General features: G+C 47.0%; 2 gene segments (V, D, J or C); both read left to right on the top strand.

Moving 5' to 3' along the window:
* Positions 1-7,827, top strand: part of LOC130872023 (T-cell receptor beta-1 chain C region-like) — a 448,908-nt gene extending 441,081 nt beyond the window's left edge. Inside the window, 5 exon segments of the C gene segment in view lie at positions 2,546-2,585; positions 6,245-6,622; positions 7,060-7,077; positions 7,169-7,275; positions 7,587-7,827. Of these exon segments, the coding sequence occupies positions 2,546-2,585; positions 6,245-6,622; positions 7,060-7,077; positions 7,169-7,275; positions 7,587-7,607 (564 nt within the window).
* A 4,029-nt stretch (positions 7,828-11,856) lies between these two features.
* Positions 11,857-17,843, top strand: LOC130872135 (T-cell receptor beta-2 chain C region-like; the record flags this gene model as incomplete). The annotated part of the segment is given in 5 exon segments: positions 11,857-11,932; positions 16,217-16,594; positions 17,101-17,118; positions 17,249-17,355; positions 17,630-17,843. Coding segments are annotated over 5 exon segments (600 nt in total), but the record flags the coding sequence as incomplete, so codon positions are not given.
* Positions 17,844-18,344: the final 501 nt, after the last annotated feature.

Below are 18,344 nucleotides of genomic sequence, written 5' to 3'. Positions count from 1 at the left end.
GAGAAGACTACAAGGCAGCGACGATCACATGGCCTGTGAATATATGAGAAAGACTTAAAAACTGTCTCTATGCAGCCTTCCTGGAGACTTATCCCCGTCTCCCTTGTCCCGGCTCCTTTATGTTTATGAGTTTAAATATAACATTTGTGGTCACTTCACCTCATTTCATACTCACTCCTGGAAGGACGGTGCATCTTCACCATCATTCTAAGAAGTCCAGAGTCTAGTCAGCCCTGGAGAAGGCTTGAGTCTGTCACAAAGAGAGAGAGTCTGTATACTGCACAGTCTTACTCTTGGGAGGAAGCAGTCACCTCTGGGTGATGTACCACCTTGGGGCACAGGCAGAGCCAGACTAGACTGGGGTTGTCACTTCCTCATAGAGTGGGTGGTTCCCTTAAATGATGACAATCTGAGAAGGGCGGATACTAGAGGGGATCCAACCCCTTCAGTAAACAGCAATGCAGTGACACCCAGCTCTAAGAACAAAGGACAGACAAAAGAAGGCCAGGGGCAAGGAGGAAACTCCCTGTTGTCGCTCTTCTTCCCACCACCTTGCACAATGGGGGAAATGTCACCTTCCTTAGCTTCAACTCCCCTCAAAGGAGCAGCTGTTCTGGTGGTTTCTTCCAGCCTCCAAGGGGTGGACCTATGGGTGGGTCGTTTTTGTATAAAGCTGTAACATTGTGGGGACAGGGGGCACGGTGATTCAATTCTATGGGAAACCTTTACAAAAACCTCTCTATCTGTCCTAAGGCCCACAGTCCTCTGCTTGTCTCCTAGGACCCAGGCCTAGAGGTGTTTAGATCCGGAATGCTTCCACTCCACCTCTGCTACCTGCCAGACCAAGATCATGGAAAAGAATAGGGCCTTTCAACAAAATTCTCCTATGCAAAAACAACGCAAGCTTAACAAGAATGACTTAGTAACCCCAGAGGCAGAGGCTGCAGGGACACCCTTCAGACAACCCTTATGGAACAAGACCACCATCAATGGAAAGGTGAACCAGAGGTGAACGGTTCTGCAGATTGCTCAAAAAGAACCATGGGGATCTCAGGTCTAAGCTGGTCCTAGGAACCTGCTCTCTGCAGGCCTCCCTCATTTTGATGGACCCTCAGAGAGAGACAATGTATAGAAAGAGCATCCTTCAGAAAAGGGATGTAGTTCCTACTAGATGGAATCTGCTATGTTCTACATTCCCACAAATGTAATATCAAAATGTTCTGGGGTACAATATCTATAAAGCACACAAGTGTGGTACTCCTAGGGTCTTGTAGACACTGGCTGCGACCATCGTCTCTTCGCACCTTAAGCTGGTTTTCCTCCTTGCCCCACGGCACTGTGCAAACACAGAAGTTTTCTTTGGTAAAGGAACCAGGCTCACGGTTATAGGTAAGATATCTTTCAGATAAGTCTCCCGGACAAAGTGTGTCCTCGATGCCCATTTTCGGGTACCTGTATTCTGTTGTGCAAATTACGACTACACCTTCGGCTCAGGGACCAGGCTTTTGGTACTAGGTAAGGCCTAAGGGCGTTTGGGTGTGGGATGGAAAGGTTGACTGTGTCCTGGGAACAAGAAGAAGGAGCTAGCTCATGGGTCTTCCTTGAGGGAGAAACCGGCTCCTGTCTGGGACAACATTCTAGGGAGGCTGATTGCACAAAGGTGCTCTGAAGGTTCCTGGCTGGGTCAAGATGAGCCTGGGATAGAGGACAGGAAAGAGAGAGGAGGTGGGTTCACAGAGAGTGCAGGGTTTTGAAGTGGACTTAGGAGGCTGTGTTCTGGAAACACGCTCTATTTTGGAGAAGGAAGCCGGCTCACTGTTGTAGGTAAGTTAGGGCCCAAGGCAGCCTCTATCTGGGGTGCCTACAGTGTCGCAGTGCTCATCTGACAGGAAGATCTAAATGTCTGTGTTCGTGCTTACAAGCAGGGAAGAATGTCCAGTCTCAGTATTTCCCAGGCCGACTACGCCAAGCCTGGGCACCCTGCCGAGTGCAGGATCCACTGGGAATCAGCTGCATATACTGCCCCTAGTCCTGCTGTCTGGTCCTCTCATACAAACAGAAGATAGACATCAGAGAAGAGGATGCATGGACCCACCAGAAAAACTGATTCGCAGTTTTTAGTTAGTACTGCATAGCTGCCTGTCCTTCCACTCCCCAGAGATCAAACTGTCCTCAGTGATGAGGGAAGCTAGCTGGCTGGTGGGCATGGGGAGGACGGACAGACAGCAGGAGACAGTTTTACCACCAGGCTTTATTGTTGTGTTCCAACGAAAGATTATTTTTCGGTCATGGAACCAAGCTGTCTGTCCTGGGTATGTAACAGATTTCTTTCTCCGGAGGGTATGTGGTAAACCTAGGGGTGCAGGGGGGCTCCTTGGAGAAGGAAGGGACAGCAAACTTACCCTAGGTTGTGGCTCAGAGAGGATGAAAGGGTGGAGAATGTTGTGTTGTGTCGTAGCCCTGGGGATTCTGTGTGGAGACATAGGAAGGTCCCAGCAGTTTCTCAGGGGTTTACCACTCTCATGTTGTACTGTGTAACAATCAGGCCCAGCATTTTGGAGAGGGGACTCGACTCTCGGTTCTAGGTAAGCTACAGAACTGAAATGATGAGGCTACTGTCCCTTGGAGCCAGAGTGTCTGTGACCCCCAGCACTGGTGGAAGGGGCCGAGAAATTTAGTTATCCCTTTACTTGCTGGGATCTAAGTGACTTCTCTGTCTTCCTCATGGCAAGATGAACAAGCAACTGTTTCAGTCAGTGAGGGGTCCCCTCTCTACCTCCCACGGTTATCTTACCTTTTTGTTTGCATGGATGTCCTCCTGAGTCCCTTCCTCTTGTCCCCCTCCTGTCACATACCTCTTGGAATTACTGTAGTCTAGAATCCTGCCTGCAGGCAGAGAGTGACAGTCATCTGGCTCTCAGGGAACTAGGCTCTCTGCCTCGGGACTGCTGGTGGGTTTTACCAAGGCCTCCTGCAGCTGTGTTCCTATAATTCGCCACTCTACTTTGCAGCAGGCACCAGGCTCACTGTGACAGGTATGGGGGCTCTATTCCTGACTGGAGGAGTGTCTGTGTTGGATCACGATGGTTTGGGAAAGGAACTTAGGTGTAAGATTGGAAGGCAGAGTCACCTGTTCTTATCTGGAACCCTGTGCCCTCTCCGACCTTCCCCAGAGCCTGATAGCTCGCTCATTCCTTCATTCCTGGGTTTGCTTTCTCCTTCTACTTACAGAATGCCTTTGCTTTGGGGCTTTGGGCTTTCTTGCTTTTCTTTTTAATATTCTTTGGACTCCGATTGTCCGTACGTTGTGACTGATGCGCTGCTTGTTTTTTCTCTAATACCACTTCTCTACCCTGTCCATCTCATTCTCCTTCTGCGCTGTTGACCTGCTTTGGTGCATAGCTCTGTCTTCTGATTTCAAATATCACCCTGAACTCCAGTGCAGGCTTCTAATCCTGCCTTCCTCTTTCTCCCTCTCTCTACCAGTCTCTGAAGACTTGTGTTTGTCTTCCTAGTGTGGTTTAAGGGCTAAACGGCAGAGGAGACAAGGCTGATGGTATTAGGCTGATCCTGAGCAGTGGGCACAAGTCTCTGTTATAGCATTAGGGGAACTTTAGCTATCTGCAGGGGAGTTTGAAGTTATTTGTACTTGGTGGGTATTTTTGGCATAGATATGAATAAGCTTACAGCTAGAAAAATGACATATTAGCAAGAGATTATGTAGAACAAAAGAGAAAATAGATAAGTGGTCCTCAGACCCCAGTTCTTCTTGGGCTAATAAACTAATGTATCTATCATGAAAGCCCAACATAACCGATATTGTGCTTGGGAGGAAAGCAGACAGGCTAGGGGAGTGGGGAGGGAAGTGATAATGTCTGAGAGACACAAAAAGATGGGAGAACGGGGCACCTCTATCCTCCCAGGACTGGAAGCTTGCTTAGATACTCTTCTCTAGATAGGACAGATGCAATGGATGATACAGGAAACTCCTCAACACTGGATTCAAGTGCCTGAGGTTCAAAGGAATAAAGCTGGGGGATTGTCTGGGGTGATATACCCATAAAATAAATAAATAAATGTTAAGCTGGCCCAGGCTCTTGAAGACACATAAAATAAAAAGGACAATTTAAAATTAACATAAAGGACTAAGTCAAAATTAATGGTTTTGTTTGTTTTTTAATTTTGAGAACTTCATAAATGAAGTTCCATATCACTCCCATCCTGCCTCTTCCTCTCCTTCCTCCCATACCCCTTTCTCTCTCCCTAATTCTTTTTTTTTTGCATTTTTTATTGAAAAAAATTTCTGCCTCCTCCCCGCCTCCCATTTCCCTCTCCCTTCCCCACTTCTCTCCCCCTCCCCCTAATACTTTCCCCTTCCCTCTCCAGTCCAAAGAGCAGTCAGGGCTCCCTGCCCTGTGGGAAGTCCAAGGTCCTCCCGCCTCCATCCAGGTCTAGGAAGGTGAGCATCCAAACAGGCTAGGCTCCCACAAAACCAGTTCATGCAGTAGGATCAAACCCCAGTGCCATTGCCTTGGCTTCTCATCAGCCCTCATTGTCCACCATGTTCAGAGAGTCTGGTTTGATCAAATGTTTTTTCAGTTCCAGTCCAGCTGGCCTTGGTGAGCTCCCAATAGATCAACCCCACTGTCTCAGTGGGTGGGTGCACCCCTCGTGATCCTGATTTTTTTGCTCATGTTCTCCCTCCTTCTGCTCCTCATTAGAACCTTGGGAGCTCATTCCGGTGCTCCAATGTGGGTCTCTGTCTCTATCTCCATCCATCGCCAGATGAAGGTTCTATAGTGATATGCAAGATATTCATCAGTATGGCTATAGGATAGGGCCATTTCAGGTTCCCTATCCTCAGCTGCCCGAGGAACTAACTGGGGACATCTCCCTGGACACCTGGGAGCCCCTCTAGAGTCAAGTCTCTTGCCAACCCCAAAATGGCTCCCTTAATTAGGATATATGCTTCCCCGCTCCCATATCCACCCTTCCTTTATCCCAATCATCCCATTCCCCCAAGCTCCCCCCAAACTCCCTCCCAAACTCTTTTAAAGAATTCAAAGGTCATCTCATTATCCTGCAAGCCACTGTTTGTCTTTGTCCAAACCCATGTCTCAATTTCTCCCACAAGCCCTCAACTTCAGAGAAAGAGAGCTCCTTTTGTCATGTTTCTGTATGAGAACCTTGCTTTTCTGTCAGAACACAGTCAGAGAGTGAGGACATTAAATTCCACCACATAAAGGAAGGATGCTTGGAGGTTGTGTGCAAACTCTGTCTTCAAAGGGAGTCGTTCTTTTCAATAAACTTAGAAAGTTTTTTGCTTCCCCTCTTTTGAGCATGTGGGGCCCAGGCCTCTCCAGTGGAGACCCACTTCTTTGTGCTTTTAAGGTTTGTTTAGAGGAGCAATTAGTCTTTCACTCCATTAAGGACTGCAAAGTTAGGCTGTGAACTAGACTTCCGCAACTCATCAAGGAGGTTTGCTGAGCACTGGAAAACTAGAAGAGTTCAATGTATGAATAATACCTTCCACAGCATGGCTTTCCTGAGCAAGCCGCCACAGCCCTCTTACACCTCAGTGTAGGAGTGGATGCGGAACATCAGATAGGCAGCCGGCCAGAGACAAGCTGGAACCTCAAAGCAAACTACATGCAGAGGAGAGTGGGGGCGGGAAGAGTTGAGCAAGGTATTCATAAACTTGGAGACTTTTCTGGATGTTAAGGGGGAAAATTGTCTCTTTTAGGCAACACATATTGATAGTATGTACTATCACCAAAACACATTAAAATTTACACCTCACCCCCAAAAGGAAAATAGTAAGCAAAAAAGAAAAAAAAAATCACCTTAGCACTTAGGATCGTGATGCTAATATGAAACTTTTGCCTCAAAATTCAAGCTCTCCCTGTTCCACTATTTCAAATCTAAAAGATCAGATAGCCATGCATGGATTAAGGATTTGAAACACAATACTGCATATATTCTTTTTCACAGGTGATCAAACAAAGTCACAGTACATAAGGCATTACAAGAGTGTTCAGAAAATCAGGGTATGGTTCTTCCTTAGGAAAATGGGGGAGAAATAAACCCATAAAAAAGAAAAAGGGAGCATCAAGGGAGACCCAGAACAGAGTTAGATGGTGACAGAAAGCTAGCGGTACCTATAACAACATAGTTGTACTTTATTCACACAGCCTAAGCCAGACCTAGACAGCTCTCAAAGCAGCCCTCCTCTCTTCATTTTCAGAGGATTTGAGCAAGGTGAGTCCACCCAAGGTCACCTTGTTTGAGCCATCAGAAGCAGAGATCGTCGACAAACAAATGGCCACCCTTGTGTGCCTGGCCAGGGGCTTCTACCCTGACCACGTGGAACTGAGCTGGTGGGTGAATGGCAAGGAGGTCCACAGTGGAGTCAGCACAGACCCTCAGCCCTACATGGAGAACAAGACCCTCACCTACTGCCTGAGCAGCCGCCTGAGGGTCTCTGCGACCTTCTGGCACAACCCTCGCAACCACTTCCGCTGCCAAGTCCAGTTCTATGGGCTTACAGATGAAGACATGTGGACGAAGGCCTCGCCCAAGCCTGTCACCCAGAACATCAGTGCAGAGGCCTGGGGCAGCGCAGGTACGTACGTTCATGGGACCTGGGGAGCAGCAGGTAAGACGAATGAGCTTTGCTAGTGTCTAAGAGAAATGGAAAGATGCAGGCAGAAGCCAGAAAATCCAGACACAGAAAAAACGGTGGCAGGGCACTAAAACTTGCCAAAATTAGACAGCTACAGTTAATCCTAACACTAGATCCTCAGCCCAGCAGCCTTACATGTATGGTCTCCTTTCCACGGCCTTGTGTAATGCAGCCTCTGAATCATTATTATTGGTGCCTAAGGTGTGTATGGGTTTCAAGAATAATAGGTTTGCATTGGCACAATAGAAGAACGAAGGTTCTGGGGCCACCCAGGGAGGCTGATCTGTCAGTCTATGCTAGCCTCGAGGCTGACTTAATTCTCAGTCTGCTTAATAAAAAGAGGTCTCATTCATTTTCCTGCCTCTCTTTTCTTTCAGATTGTGGCATTACCTCAGGTGAGCTGACTCCCTCTTCACCTCTCATGACCTTGACTGCAGTTAACTGCCTGTCCAAAGGTACTGACCTGTTTTCCTTTACTCTCCATAGCATCCTACCAACAAGGGGTCCTGTCTGCCACCATCCTTTATGAGATCCTGCTGGGGAAGGCCACCCTGTACGCTGTGCTTGTCAGTACCCTGGTGCTGATGGCCATGGTAAGGAAAGGGCAAATGGGCCATACAGGGGAGGTGATACACAGCCCACAAGAAACCAAGATCCAGGGGCTCAGGGGCTCTAGCAGAACCAGAGCTAAGCAATAGAGAAAATTTTGCTCCCGTGTCATAAAAGAGAAGCAGAAACTTCAAAAAACTGCAATAAATGAGCCATGCAGAGGACAATCTGTGGTAACCCAAAACCCCAAGGGATATTTGAGGAGCCCTATCATTTCTCTGAATGGCCTTCCTACTTCCTCTCAAACTTCACTGAGCAGGGCCCTTGGTAAATCTAAAACCCTTCTCTTCTGCAGGTCAAAAGAAAGAATTCCTGAGGCCAGACTTGGGGGCGGAGTTCAGAACTTCCAACCTGTTGTATCGCTAATAAAGATTCTCTTTCTCCAGCACTTCTGAAGAGCTGTCCTCATTTGTCTGTGTGTCCCAACGTCTGCTTACTAGTCATGTGTACTTACCCATGTGCATCTGAAATCCCTGGGACCTGGAGAGCACCTAGCATATATACAATCAAAAAACATAACCAATAAACTTGTTCTAGAATGACCCGACTCTGACTCGTGTGTGTAGATGTCTTTATTTCCTGTCTCTCTTTGTACTCCCTGATCAATCATGAAAGATGAGATATTTAAAACAAAAAAATGGTGGCCAGTTCAGGTAAGAAAAGTGAGGGCCCCAACCCTGAGAGTAACAAAAGAGGCTAATGGGAGGTGAGGGGAAGTAGAAATTCTCAAGAGAGAAAGACAATAGTTCTGAGTACAGGAAATTTCTGACCATCAAAAAAGCACTCTGGGGAGAAGTCTTAGGTTACATAAATGTATCCCTCTGCAACTGGTCATGTCCTGGTGACACCTGTGTGTCACCAATCTTCCTTTCAGCCTCTCAATGAACACAAGTGTTTGTTCACCAAGCCACACTCCCAGCTGATCACATGATCATGCACTGTCTTGGAAAATTATATTTCATTGGGAAAGGTGTCTTCTGTTTATGAATCTGTTGGTAAATTTTTAGCTAGTGAAATAGAGGGATTTAAACAATATCCCATGGTTGGGCCTAGAAGTACAAATAATGCAGCTTCTTATCAAAAGCAAGCCTTATTTCTTCATCTAGAAAACCTTCAAGGGCTGTGGTGGCACACGCCTTTAGTCCCAGCACTCAGGAGGCAGGGTAAGGTGGATCTCTGTGAGTTCAAGACCAGCCTAGTCTACAAGAGCTAGTTCTAAGACAAGCTCCAAAGCTGCAGAGAAATACTGTTTCGCGGTGGGGGGGGGGGGGAAGGAAAGCATTCACAAGCTCCCTGTGTTCTCGTTGTTCCCATGATGGGAACAGTCATGTCACCATGGTAATGTAGTCATGTCTCCATGGTAGGGTAGCTGTCATCCTCAAGATGGCATAAAGAACTGATGATTCGCTTTACCTCATAACCCCACATACCCCACTCCTCTCATACTCCCGTTCCATTCTGCATGTTCTCCTGCCAACCCCACCTGGAACATTGTGGTGCCCCTCCTCCCTCAGTAAACCCTATTTGGCTTTAAGCATTGGCTTCAATGTCTTCTTGGAGCCTTCCCTAGCATTTTTTGCTCACTCTTTGCTCCTAACTCCCTAAGGTACAACCTGTATTTTGTTGTCTGGCACCTTGTGAAGACCTCCTTCACGACTCTTACCATACTTGATGGGAACTGTTTCTTACCTGACAACCCCCATGTAACTGGTGGTTCCTTCATAACTAGTATATTATTTTTATAGTACCCTGGAATACTGCATGGTATTTTGTTTCAGGATAGACACTTGGTAGTAATTCTTTAATAAACCTGTGAATGAAGAGGGAAATAAAAGTGACCCTATTTTAGACACACTCATCTCAGTAGGGCCCTCTCAGAACAGTCATCTACACTTCCACACATTCTTCCCCCTCTATTGCATATGATTTCAGAGTTTAATCTATGCAAACTTACATGTCTAGCTACATACAGACGCATACATTTACATGTGCGTTCACATTACCCGCTCACTAAACAAATATAACTGTAATGTATTACTTTTGAAAACCCAGGGAACAGAGCTAACTAAACCAGTCCCCAAGAAATCCATTTCTCCATAAAGGGACTAAGTCACGAAGAAAAAGCAGAAATAAAAGCCATTGCTTTGAAGTTGCTGTGTGAACTGTCTGATAAACTGCGCTTGGCAGCTAGATAATCAGACAAGGGCATGAGAATGGGCACTCTGTGCACTCTAGGGAGTGGTCCTGCTGACCAGAGGCAGCAGAAAAAAAGCACCCACAATATAGCTGCACGTTTCACAGTTTAGGCATTTATTGGATGCAAGAGTCACAGACAGGAATAATCAAAATCAAGGCTGAGAAATCATAACATCACATGCCATTCTGAGAATGGACTCATCTCTTTGCAAATAGCATGGGACCTAACACATATGTGCCCGCTAAATATTTGAGGAATAAGTGAGCGAGGCAGCTGAACTTCATCCATTAAACAATAGCAATGACTGATGGAAGTTTTAGAGCTACTTGTCTCTGTGTTCTAAGATGCATCAACCATTCTGGAGATTCTCCTGCTGGGGCCCTTCCGCTTCACTCCTCCCACCCACCTCACTATAAATGCCAGTCTGAGCAGGTGGGCACTGTGAGTCAAAGAGGGGAGACCTAGTGACATAGATGGTCTCCCAGAGTGAGAGCACGATCAGAACGGGGGCTCCCTGCCCCCATCAACAGCACCACCATTAGTGACAACATCTTCTCCAAGCTCCTCCTTTCTCTTTAAATTTGCCCAGCTTTAGTCTTTTCCCAGCCCCTCTCAGTTGGGCTAACCTCTCTAACACCTGGGCTTCCTGCCCCTGCCAGAGGCAGGAAAGGCACTGGGGGAGGGCATCCGTGGGGGTGAAACATTTTTGTATCATGGTGTAACATTGTGGGGACTGGGGGGGGGGGCACAATGATTCAAATAGAGGAGGTGCTTTTACAAAAAGCTCTACCCTTGAGACCATCAACTCTTTAGCCCAAGGAATGCATTTGTCATGTGAGGAGGGGGGTCTATGTGGGTGATCTCACAAGATCTTACAATATTTATGCATCCCCTTGTCCTAGACAGTTTCCCATGAATGTGAAAACCTATCTAGAGAGTAGGATCACTGTTTAGCCCCTTTCATAAGGCTTACCCTTGGCAAAGTATCTATCTGTACATGAGTGATAAGTTAAGAACTCATTAAAAATATTAAGTAAATAAATAAATGCATTGTAGGAGAGGTGTAACAAGTCTTTTCTGGTCAGAGGCTACCCGACCCCACCAGGAAGCCTTCAGATTTCAAGTTCACTGTGTCAATTCCCCGAGTGAATTAGATGGATATTAATTCCTAAGCCAAATGTATTTCCTCTTCAAATTGAAGTTTGTCTCACGCAGGGTCCAGACTGCTTTACCAGTTCTGGAGACAGATGGGGAAAGTGGGTAACCCTGAGTCTATGCTAAGGAAGGTGAAGAAAGAGGAACAATTCTTGGCAGCCCTTTTCTGCTGTGTTCCTATGCTGAACAGCACTTCGGACCAGGCACGCGACTCACGGTGCTAGGTAAGAAGGCAGTGGCCACACAGGTGGGAGGGAAGGCAGCATAATAGCCAAAGAGACCCCTGGAGCCAGAAAGCCTTAGCAGAATGGGCACTGAGCTATCCGAGGCCCTGCATCAGGATGGACAGGGTTTGTGCCAGTAACCCCAGAACTGTGCAAACACCGGGCAGCAGTACTTTGGAGAAGGCTCCAAGCTGACAGTGCTGGGTAAGCAGGGCAGCTGGGGAGGGACTGTGGGGGGTAAGATGGACAGAGTAGAACAGCTGCTCAGCTTCCTTTCCACCTGAGCTGACCTGTCTAGGTGGAAGGATTTCTGGAGTGGATGCTGGGATCAAAAGGGCACTCTTGGTTGATGGGGCTCTGAGCAAGGGTTGGGATAGCAGGAGTGGGCAACACGGGGTTCTTGTCCTGAGCCTGGAGGCTGTGAGCACAGACACTCAGTATTTTGGCCCAGGAACCAGACTGACCGTGCTGGGTAAGTTTGGAGCTAGTGATGGGAAGATGGGGAATGTCTCCTTACCGAGATTCCCAGGTAACAATAGCCAGTGCTAGTTTTTGTGCTGTGCCAAGGGACTGTGAGCCAAAACACCCAGTACTTCGGTGCAGGCACCCGACTGTCAGTCCTAGGTGAGTTGGGGTGTTTTTGTGCTGGGCTCTGGTGCTGTGACCAAGAGACCCAGTACTTTGGGCCAGGCACGCGTCTCCTCGTGCTAGGTGAGCTGGGGCCCCACGCGCGGTGCTGGCGGGCTGGGGCGCAGTGGGCGCGGGTGCCTTGGCCGGGTTTTTCTGTGGAGTCTCCGGGTTGTGCTTCTCAGTCCTTGGCTTGACTTTCGGAACTGGCAGCCAATTGACCGTGCTAGGTGAGCTACTTGGCAACTGCAGCAGCCAGCCTCGGGGCAGCTGGCGTCTTTGCACAGGGTTCCCAGGCCCTGTGGGAGGCCCAGTAACAGGGAGATTGTCCAGAATCTGAGTACTAGCTCGCTGCACTGTAAGGGTTTGCGTGTGGGGCTGCGCCTCTGTGCTCCTATGAGCAGTATTTCGGTCCAGGCACCAGGCTCACGGTCTTAGGTAAGCATCTTGCGCGCGCTCCCAGCCTTTGTTCCCGGGTCCCTGGAGGAATCTGGTGTTGACCGGGATTAGAGCTCCCTGGGGAGTCTACAGTAGGGTACAGCTCTCAACTTCACGACTTCTGGGACGGCTGCGTGAGGCAAGGTATTGGACGCTAAGCATTGCTTTCGCAAGCCAAGAGAGAGTCGGTTTAGTTCTCTTTTCTCTGAGGTTTGAACGCACTGGCTGGGCGGTGAAGAAAAGGATTTATCTAGGAATCTGGAACAAACTTGTTTTTGATAAGTTAAGAGGAGAGTAAAGAACTAAGGGGCAGATAGAGGGAGCGGGGTCCCAGAGTTGGTACCGCGGACCTCTAGACTGGTCTCATCAGCAACAGTCGTTCGAATGAGGGTCTTCTGAAAGGAGGAGAATGTGCCAGGCAAAAAAACAAGGACAGACAGATAAACACTAGAACATAAAAATCAAAAGCCTAGTGGTGTCAACGTGCTATTGATTGGTTTTTTTTTTCTTTCCTGAACAATTAAAAACAGATCTTTAATTTTTAAACTCCATCACTGTTTTCCCTTTAACTTTAAGATCCCTTGAAGCAGGGATGGAATCCTAGCTAGCGTCCACACCTTCTCATGGCTAGTCAGTCCCAAGTCAGGGGGATCTTATTCACTGAGGTCTATTTATCCTCAAAACTTTTCCCTGAATCCTGACCTAAAATCTTTATAGTGAGCACACCATGCATTTTAGGCTAGACAGATGTGAAGGGAGTGTGTTGCTCACAAACACACATTAAAGTTCAAATATTATCCTGGAAGATGAGGGAAAAAAATGCTTGAACAACCTTATGATCCCAGTACTAGAATGGACCTTAACCATCACTTGGCGATGAGAATCGAAGCTATAGAAGAGAAATAACTCACAGCCTGGGAGTGTGGACCTGTATTGTTGGATAACCATAGCAACAGTGGACAGCGTTTGTGGTTGGAACGCTAAGCTGGCTCCAAGGGAACTCAGCCATGTTAAAGTGTACCTAAAGGATGTGCTGGTTTCCTGTGATCCGGTGGGATAGAGAAAGCCAGATGTTATAACCAGATGAGGCTGAATTCAGTCCTGGCTCTTAGGTAATAAGGTAAGCTTAGATGAGTTGATGTGTAAACTTCTCCTGTAGATACAGATGTGAAGGTGGTTTGAAAAGGGGGGAGAAGAATTTTATAATTTTACCCTCAGCTAGTGCCATTCAAAGCAAAGCACATACCAGCAGCAGCAGCTTACTATAACACACTTCCCCTTCATAGGCAATCCTTTCTCCCAACAATCCTTGGGGACTCACACACATGGATATACATAGGTACCCCAGGCTCCCTATGGAGTGATGCATGCAATACCTCAGAGTCTAGCTCATATTTGCCTCTATTTGTCCTGGCTTTGGCGTAGGCTAATACAGCAGAGAACAATATGCCTCACTCAGGCAAGCCTTTGATTTTCACAGCAGGGGCTAGATGATTACTGAGTGAGGTGGTCAGAGAAGTGCATTCCATTGTTCCCACAGAAGACTGGGTGACTCTCAAAGACTTGATCTCTGAGACACCCGGAGGTTAGTCAGACCCTAAGCAGAGGAATTGAGAGCACCAAGGACCACAGAGAGAAGTAAGAATATTATTTTTCCATGGAGGTTCAGCCCATAAAGTCCTAGGTACATTGCTAAATAGAAAGTGGGGCACCAGGGCAAGAGGCTGAGCAGATGCAGAGGTAGCAAGGATGCTTTCAAGCTTAGCCAAAAAGGAAAATGCGGTCAGGTGTGCTGGCTCACATCTGCAATCCCAACACTGGGGAGACTGAGGCAAGGGGAATGCCATCAATGTGAGGCCAACCCTGGCTACATAGTAAGTTCAAGGGCTGCTTGGACAATATAGTGAATTCTAGGCTATCGTGGGTCATAGACCCTGTAAAAAAAAGAGAAAGAAAGAAGGAACAAAAGAAAGAAAGAAAGAAAGAAAGAAAGAAAGAAAGAAAGAAAGAAAGAAAGAAAGAACGAAAGAAAGAAAGAAAGAAAGAAAGAGGAAAGAAAAATGTGCAGACTTCTACTAAAAAGAGATGGCTGCAGAGTTGAAAACCAAGCACTATGAGCCTGTGATCTTGTATACAAATTGTGCAGGTGGGATGCCAATGTCATGAGCCCTGGAAGGAGGTTGATAGCTGTAGAAATATAAAAAGGGTCAGAATAAAGTTTCTCCATTTTTCAGAAGACTGTGGTTTGCAGAAACAAAATACGTCTATCTCTTCATCTTCACCAAATTTCTTGGAAACCAAGAATAGTCAGAAAAAAATACAAAGAGCTGAGATGGCGTTTGGAGGCAGAGAAATTGACAGGTTTATTTCACACACCACAAAGTTCAATAAACCTTCCATCCTCCTGAACACACTGTAAACCAAGGTCTGTTCACATGCCATGTATGAAAATAGGCCGTCTATAGATCAGGGCCTGAGGGTAGCTTTCTTATGCCAAATATCTATCTCATCCTCAATTATCCTCCTTTCTTTCTGCCCCTTAGCTTCAGATACAGAGAACCCAGCTATGACAGGATATTCTGAATCCTTCTGTCAGTTCTGGAAGTCAGTGCTGCACAGCATCCCACTCTGCAAGCAGACAACAAAACAAAACCACGGTGCAGAGCCATTATAGAGACTCTCCCAAGGTCACACAGATTCAATTTCTGCAATTCTGATTTCTGTGGCAGGCCCTTGTGATCTTGTATACAAGCATAGGATGATCAGAAGTAGAAGACTTCTCTTGGTGGAAAATAATTAAAACAATGTCAATAAAGGGACATTGTGTAGTGTGTTGAACAGGACCATTTATAGTCTCCCCTTATGAGAATGGAAGGACAGGGAACATTGATGTCCACTAGATAAATACAAATAACAGGCAAGGGGAAAGAGAAATGGAATAGTGATTGTAAAGCAAATGGGCCCCACCGCAGCGTGCTTGCTTTTTTAGAAACCCTCTCTATTTCTGTCCATTTGCATGCAAAATTCAAGAATCATTGTTTTTTACTGCTGAGTAGTACTCTAATATGTATATATTCCATACTTTCTTCATCCATTCTTCCATTGAAGGGCATCTAGGTTGTTTCCAGGTTCTGGCTATTACAAACAATGCTGCTATGAACATAGTTGAGCATATACTTTTGTTGTATGATAGGGCATCTCTTGGGTATATTCCCAAGAGTGGTATTGCTGGGTCCAGAGGTAGGTTGATCCCGAATTTCCTGAGGAACCGCCACACTGCTTTCCAAAGTGGTTGCACAAGTTTGCATTCCCACCAGCAATGGATGAGTGTACCCCTTTCTCCACAACCTCTCCAGCAAAGGCTATCATTGGTGCTTTTTATTTTAGCCACTCTGACAGGTGTAAGATGGTATCTTAAAGTTGTCTTGATTTGCATTTCCCTGATCGCTAAGGAAGTTGAGCATGACCTTAAGTATTTTTTGAACACTATCCTGAGTGAGGTAAGCCAGACCCAAAAAGAGGAACATGGGATGTACTCACTCATAATTTGGTTTCTAGCCATAAATAAAAGACATTGAGCCTAGAATTCGTGATCCTAGAGAAGCTAAATAAGAAGGTGAACCCAAAGAAAAACATATAGGCATCCTCCTGAACAGTAACCTTCATCAGGCGATGAAAGGAGACATATACAAAGACTCACATTGGAGCACCGGACTGAAATCTCAAGGTCCAAATCAGGAGCAGAAAGAGAGAGAGCACGAGCAAGGAACTCAGGACCGCGAGGGGGGCACCCACACACTGAGACAATGGGGATGTTCTATCGGGAACTCACCAAGGCCAGCTGGCCTGGGTCAGAAAAAGCATGGGATAAAACCAGACTCGCTGAACATAGCGGACAATGAGGATTACTGAGATCTCAAGAACAATGGCAATGGGTTTTTGATCCTACTGCACGTACTGGCTTTGTGGGAGCCTAGGCAGTTTGGATACTCCTCTTACTAGACCGGGATGGAGCTGGATGGTCTTTGGACTTCCCACAGGGCAGGGAACCCTGATTGCTCTTAGGGCTGAGAGGGAGGGGGACTTGATTGGGGCAGGGAAATGGGAGGTGGGGAAGAGGCAGAATTCTTTAATAAATAAATTAAAAAAACGACTAAAACACACACACACAAAAAAAAAGAAACCCTCTCATCCCTCGAGTTTTTCTTCTCAGATACAAACAGCCTCTAACAGACCCAGACAGCTATCAGCAAAATGCTAATCCTATCCCTCTTTACTTTCCAGAGGATTTGAGCAAGGTGAGTCCACCCAAGGTCACCTTGTTTGAGCCATCAGAAGCAGAGATCGTCGACAAACAAATGGCCACCCTTGTGTGCCTGGCCAGGGGCTTCTACCCTGACCACGTGGAACTGAGCTGGTGGGTGAATGGCAAGGAGGTCCACAGTGGAGTCAGCACAGACCCTCAGCCCTACATGGAGAACAAGACCCTCACCTACTCCCTGAGCAGCCGCCTGAGGGTCTCTGCGACCTTCTGGCACAACCCTCGCAACCACTTCCGCTGCCAAGTCCAGTTCTATGGGCTTACAGATGAAGATGTGTGGAAGAAGGCCTCGCCCAAGCCTGTCACCCAGAACATCAGTGCAGAGGCCTGGGGCAGCGCAGGTACGTGGAACCTTGGGTGTTGGTAAGGAATGGCACCAGTACCTCAGAAAAATGGCAAGATCTATGTAGAAGAGAAGAATAGAGCCAGGAGAAAGCCGGGGTTCTGGGAGGGACGATCAGGACTTGGTGTTAGAAAACCTTAGCATTTACTTCCTCCCACAGAGTACTTAAACTTAATGGGGCCGCTCAGGATCATTGGATCCACAGTTCTTTAGTGCCTCTGAACTGTGCTGGTGGGTTTCCTCACACCTACAATGCAACTCAGCATCTACGAGCTGTGTGTCAACCCCATCACTGGTCCTAGATTTTTAAGTTCACAGTGGCAGTGTCTTGTACTTGTTCTTCAGTGTAAGAATAGCAGGGTGAAGGGGTGCCGATACCATCTGACCTGCACGTGATTGTGGCCTTCGAGTCCAGCTTTCAATTTTGTTGCTTAGGGTACAATATTCCCAAGCAGTGGCATTCTCTAACCCATATTTTCTCACCCCCCCCCCCTCTTTTTTCAGACTGTGGCATCACCTCAGGTGAGTAAGCCTTTCTCTAAGTCTTCCATGGTCTGGACTCTGGGGAGCCAAGAACCTCTAGGTTTCAAGGATGAGGGTTTCCAGCACTGTCTGCTCACAGGAACTACTCATTCTCCTTTCGTGTCAACAGTGTCCTATCATCAAGGGGTCCTGTCTGCCACCATCCTATATGAGATCCTTCTGGGGAAGGCTGCCTTGTACGCTGTGTTGGTCAGTGCTCTGGTGCTGATGGCCGTGGTAAGGATGGTAGGATGGGACAAGCAGTTGAAGGGAGGGTATAGACTACTGAACGTGGAATGGGAGGGCATCTCAGAGGAGAACCCATTATATCCCGTCATCTCAAAAGAACCTGAAGAGATACAGACCAAAGAGAAAATGCGGGAAAGGTTGCCTATGCCCTCCTGGAGGATGAGGAGCTCTTTTCAAAATCTTACTCGAGACCCTTCCTGACCTGTCCTCCTCCCCCTCCTCCATGGCTTCTGGAGCTCTAACAATGTCCTTTCCTCCTTAGGCTAAGAAAAAGAATTCCTGAGACTGGCTCTTGGGCATGCTGGGTCGCTCTCGATCCTGATCCTGGATTCTTCTGCACCTTCTCCAGTCCCTCTTCCTAATGAGTTATTCTTTCTTTGCCACATGCTTTCCCCTCCATGAATATCTGACCTTCCTAGTTGCTTCCCAAAGACTGACCTCTTGACTCTGAAACAGACTAAGGCAATAAAAATATTGACTGGACCTGGTTGTGTCTCAGCAGTATCTTTGGGGGCCCTGCTGTTACACTCCAACGGGTATGAAAAAACAAAAAGTGGCAAATCTGTTTCCTTGCAAAAATGCTTCTTTTCTCCCCACACCAGCCCCCACCCTCAGCACCACATATTGGACTCCAAATCCTCCTTTCAGAGTCATTTCCTCTGAAAGGCAACGAGTCCATTCTGGAACACCAGCAGGATACGGACAGAGGGAGAAAAAAAAAAAAACAACAACTACCAGTAACAATAACCTCGCCCAGCACAGGGCAGAGGCTAAACAGACCTATAGATTACAGAGTCCAATATCTTTTGCTACATTTTTGAGTTTTATCTCTGCTTGTCCTTAATACCTCTGGCTTATCTTGTTTGAAAGTTTTAACTTAAGATCTGTGGAACCTCTCCGTGTCTACCCTGGGGTCTTAGAGAAGGCAATGAGAGTAGAAAAGCTGACGTGTGAAGTCTAGGAGCAGTGGTCTCTCC

Source organism: Chionomys nivalis, chromosome 1 (assembly GCF_950005125.1).
Source record: "Chionomys nivalis chromosome 1, mChiNiv1.1, whole genome shotgun sequence".
Taxonomy (NCBI): domain Eukaryota; kingdom Metazoa; phylum Chordata; class Mammalia; order Rodentia; family Cricetidae; genus Chionomys; species Chionomys nivalis.
The sequence above is the reverse complement of the archived record's forward strand: the minus strand, read 5'-3'. Positions and strand labels throughout refer to the sequence as shown.